This window comes from Melozone crissalis, unplaced genomic scaffold (genome assembly GCF_028551555.1).
Source record: "Melozone crissalis strain CALT ecotype California unplaced genomic scaffold, PUWL_Pcris_2 ptg000014l_1, whole genome shotgun sequence".
NCBI lineage: Eukaryota > Metazoa > Chordata > Aves > Passeriformes > Passerellidae > Melozone > Melozone crissalis.
Window position 1 is genome coordinate 7,590,770 of NW_026535792.1, and position 4,753 is coordinate 7,595,522.

At 56.7% G+C, this 4,753-nt stretch overlaps 1 protein-coding gene across 1 annotated transcript; it reads left to right on the plus strand.

The window, feature by feature from the left end:
* The first annotated feature begins 463 nt into the window (after positions 1-463).
* On the plus strand, positions 464-4,004 carry LOC128934851 (apoptosis-enhancing nuclease-like). The gene is made up of 4 exons (XM_054272754.1): positions 464-551; positions 1,108-1,751; positions 2,025-2,225; positions 2,615-4,004. The coding sequence occupies exons 1-4, from the start codon at positions 479-481 to the stop codon at positions 2,816-2,818; spliced, it is 1,122 nt and encodes a 373-aa protein (XP_054128729.1). The 5' UTR covers positions 464-478; the 3' UTR covers positions 2,819-4,004.
* The last annotated feature ends 749 nt before the right edge of the window (positions 4,005-4,753 follow it).

Here is a 4,753-nt window from a genome sequence, read left to right on the forward strand (position 1 = left end):
CCCTCTAATTTCCTAATACCTAGAAAAGCAGGAATCGAACCTACACTAGAGGAATCAAAACCCTCTATACTTCCTTTATATTACTTTCTAGTAGGGTCAGTTAAACAAGCTATGGGGCCCCATACCCCGAAAATGATGGTTCAACTCGCTCCCCTGCTAACGAACCCCCAGGCAAATCTAATCTTCATCACTAGCTTATTCCTAGGAACCGCAGCGTGCATCCCACCCCAAACCCAGCCCCACGGAAGGTGCCTTCCACCGGGGGCAGAGGTGAGGACAGGCTTGAAGGCCTGAGCATCACCCAGTCTGGGCTGGAAGCTCCGGATGGGAGCTCCCCAAAAAACCCCAAAAAAGCCCCAAAACAGCGACGGCCCCGCCCTCGGGGGCGGGCGAAGCCCCGCCCCCGTATGCAGATTAGCCATTGGGCGCAGCCAATGGGAAAGCAGCGGGGCGTGGCCATGGCGGGACTTGCCTGGGCATGTGCGCGGAGCGGCTTCCGGGCCGGACACGTGTGAGCGGCGCCGAGAGCAGTCAGCACCGGGACACCGGGGGTACAGGGGACATAAGGGACACCGGGGAGACAGGGGTCACTGGGGGGGACAGAGACACCAGGGGGCCGGCAGGGGCCTGCGGATGGGTAACGGGGCGGCCGGGCAGCTGGGGCCTGGAGGGAGGTGGAGAGGGCCCGGGTAATGGGCAGACAGGGCCTGAGGGAGTACGGAACGGGGGCCAGAGGGGACAGTGCGGTGGGCAGGGGGTGGGCAGGGCCCTGGGGCCGGGAATGGGCAGACAGGGCCTTGGGGAGTACGGAACGGGGGGGACAGAGGGGACAGTGCAGTGGGCAGGGCCCTGGGGCCGGGAATGGGGCGGGGTGGGACCGGGAATGAGGGGGCAAAGGCGTGGTGTGTCACAGGGTGCGACAGCGTGTCCGTGTCCCTTCCTTCCCCTTGCCCTGCCCCGTTTCTCCTGCCTGTGCCATCCCCCGGTGTCCTCGGTGTGGGTTTGTGGGTGGGGGGATGGATTTGCCGTGGAGTCTGTGCGTCCTTTTTCTGACAGGAGAGCATGGGGTCTGCATGGCACTCATGATCCCTGTGCACCCTCCCGCAGGAATGCCACCAGGCAAAGGGCAGATGACCCCGCTGCTGCCCGCCCCGAAGGTCGCCGTGCCCACCCTGCAGGGCGCCCATGGGGGCTGCGCTCAGGCCCCGAGGGGTCCCGGCTCGCCGCAGGCTCGCAGCAAGAAGAGGAGCCGAAGGCACCAGCGGTTCATGGCACGCCGCGCAGTGCTGGAGCAGAAGGGGCTGCTGAGCCCCCATAGGCACCTGGGCAGTCAGAGCCCCGAGGCGGGGCTGGAGGCACACGCTGAACTCACCGAGAGCTGTGACAAGGTCCCCAAGGCCAAGCAGAGCGTGTCCTCATCCCTGTCTCCATCTGCCTCTCCGGACAGCATAGCCAGGCACCACTCGGTGCTGCTGTCCCAGGGGAACGGCAGCTCCGGGAGGGTGAGGACGTCCTCCCTGGTGCTGCGCCCGGGCAAGTACGTGGCCATCGACTGTGAGATGGTGGGCACGGGCCCTCAGGGCAAGCTGAGCGAGCTGGCACGCTGCTCCGTGGTGAACTACGAGGGGGATGTCATCTACGACAAGTACGTCCGGCCCGAGCTCCCCATCGTGGACTACCGGACACGCTGGAGTGGGATCACCAAGCAGCACATGAAGAATGCAATTCCCTTCAAGGCTGCCCAGGCTGAGGTCAGGGGAAAAAAAATTAAAAAAATAAAAAAGCTTCTGTGTTATCTGTCAGGCACAAATTGGGATTCTTGGTGGCCTGTGCTAGGCTGCTGTGAGGCACAGCACAGGAATGGGAGCCTCAAGCTGTGCAGTGGATTGGTTTGCTTGCTTGTTATTCCTTCTGGGAACCTAAAAAGTAGAAGCCAAGGAGCTGAATTTAATACAAAATGGCTTATTTTATGCTTGGTATTTCTTTCACTGCAGTGTCAGTCTAACCCTCTGTGACTCTTCCAGATCCTGAAGATCTTGAAAGACAAGATTGTGGTAGGGCACGCCATCCACAATGACTTCCAAGCCCTGAAGTACTTCCACCCGAAAGACAGGACTCGAGACACCAGCCAGAGCCCTGCGCTGAAGAAGAGGGCAGGGCTGCCCATCAGAGCCAATGTCTCCCTCAAGAACTTGGCCAGGCACCTGCTCCATAAAAAGATCCAGGTAAGCACCAGGAACCCTGAGATGGGAAACAGCCTTGGGTTAGCTCTGGACCTTTGTGGTCAGCTTGGTTGTCCCACCTCCATGTGTGTTGTCTGTGAGGTGGAGATGAACATTGTTCATCCTGTGCTCCTGACTATAAATAAGCTGGGAGAGCCAAGGATCTCCCAGGCTGACTATTAATTATCTCAATAAAATGAGGATCTGTGCCCTCCAAAAAGGGTGGAAGAGATACCTGTATGGCTTTGGCTACATCAAACTTTTGCTGTGTCCAAAACCCACAGCACTTGTGTCCTTCCAAGCAAGCAGATGGCACGACTTCTGAGATTTTTGCTGCCCCTTTTATCTAATGAGGCTTTTTCCCCTTTTCTCCTTTTTTCCCCTTTTCTCAGGAGGGCTGCAAAGGACACTCATCGGTGGAGGACGCCCAGACAGCCATGGAGCTGTACAGACTGGTGGAGGTGCAGTGGGAGAAGGAGCTGGCCCACAGCCTGCCCCCCCGGCCCCCCAGCCCCGTCACAGACCCTGCTGCAGACAGCAGCCAGTACCTGGATGACCAGTACTGGCCCACAGAGCTGATGGCAAGCAGCCTGTGATGGGGACAGTGTCACCTCTGTGTGTTTTGGGCCATCGTGGTGCCTTCAGCTGTTAAAGGTGGAGGTGACTGCTGGCCTCCTCCCCTGGGCTTGTGCCCAGCCCTGCTCTGCTCAGGGATGGAGACATGGTGACACCTGGACACAAGCAATCTCCCGGAAATGCTGTCTACAGCCTTGAGCTGTCACACAGACTGTGCTGTGTTCATCTGTCACTTGGGGATGAGCAGGGTCCTGTGTCAGCCTGGAGGAGCCTCTGTGGGTGTGTAATGGAGGCTGCCAACACCCTCCATGCCTGCTATGGGGCTGTCCTCCTCCCAGAAGCAAGGGGCAAGCTTTCCTGTGCAGGGACTGAGGTGTTTTGCTGATGTCCAAAGGCTGAGAACCCTCTGGGCCAGTAAACAGCCAGTTTGCTGCTCACTTTCTTTCATAGAATCATAGAATATGCTGAGTTGGAAGGGATCCATCAGGATCATTGAGTCCAACACCTGGCCCTGCACAGGACACCCAAAGAATCCCATCATGTGCCTGAGAGCTTTATCCAAACACTCCTTGAACTTAGACGTGCTTGGTGCTGTGAGCACTTCCCTGGGGAGCCTGTTCAGTGCTCAGCTCCAGCTGTGTGCTGAATATTTTCTCCAGAAGGATACTGTGATATACAGTATCAAAAGCTTTGCTGAAGTCCAAAAAGATTTCATCACCTGGTGCCCCTTGATCAGCTAGGTGGGAGCCCTGCTGTAGAAGGAAATCAGGTTCCATGAGCAAGACTTTGCCCTGGTGAAGCCATGCTGGATGTGAGCAATGACTGCATTGTGCTCCAGGTGGTTTTCAAATCCTCCCAGAAAAATACTTCCCATCCTTTTACCTGTCAGTGAAGTGAGACTGACAGGCTGTATCTTCCAGTGTCCTTGCCCTTCAAAACTGGGGCAACATTTGTCACCTTTCAGTCAGCTGGGACCTCTCTGGATTCCTAAGACTGCTCAAAAATAGTAGAGCAGCTCTGTAATGACATCAGCAGCTCTTGGATGAATCCCATCAGGCCCCATTGATTTAGAGGGATCCACCTGCACAATGAAGTTCAAGAGCAAAGTCTGGGTCTAATCAATGTCCAGCCTGGACGAGAGCACAGAATGCACTTAATTTAAAATAAATTATTCACATGATTGTCCAATTCTGAATTAAAAACTGTTCTGGCTAAACCCCTTGTGTATATTCTGCATTATTTGATCTGGCAGTTCTCCAAGAGTGAGAGGGCAGGGATGGGGTTGGCAAGCAGGTGCCCAAGTAGCATCCCATGTTCTAGGGCTTCAAACCCACCTGCAGCTGTAAGAGGTGCTTTGAGAGGCTGGAGTGGGTCGTTCCTTGGGGTACAGGCTTGTCCCCTCTGCTCTGGGGACACCCCTGTGTGGCAGGGGGAGCATGGATGGGCTCAGCCAGGGTCTGAGAGCAATATCACAGTGGGAATGTTGTGAGCTGTGACATGGGCTGCTGTCAGTGTGGGGACAGGGTGCTGCTCATGTGCAGTGACTCTGCCTGGAGGTGACATGCAGATGATCTGTGGCTGCAGAAATGTGCCCCAGCTGGGTGTGTGAGCACCAGGGAGGGGTTTGGGGCTGGACACAGGGAATTACCTGATTCACCAGGGAACTGAAGAGCCATGGTTGTAGAAAATTGATATTTTTTCACAATGTGCCTTAAGGGCAGCCCTTGGGGACATCCCCTGAGCACAGTCCCAGTGCCTGGGCTGTGAGAGTGGTGGCAGGGCAAGCTGGAGGGCTGCCAGCACCCTGGGGACTTTGGGCACCCTGCTGCAGCACAGGGGGTACAACAGCCAACCCTGGCATGGAGTCCATGACCCCACCAGCCAGGCTAGACCATCCCAGGCTTTTCCCTGCAGGCAGTGGAGGGTAAGGAGAGCCGAGCCCCAGCCTTGGGAAG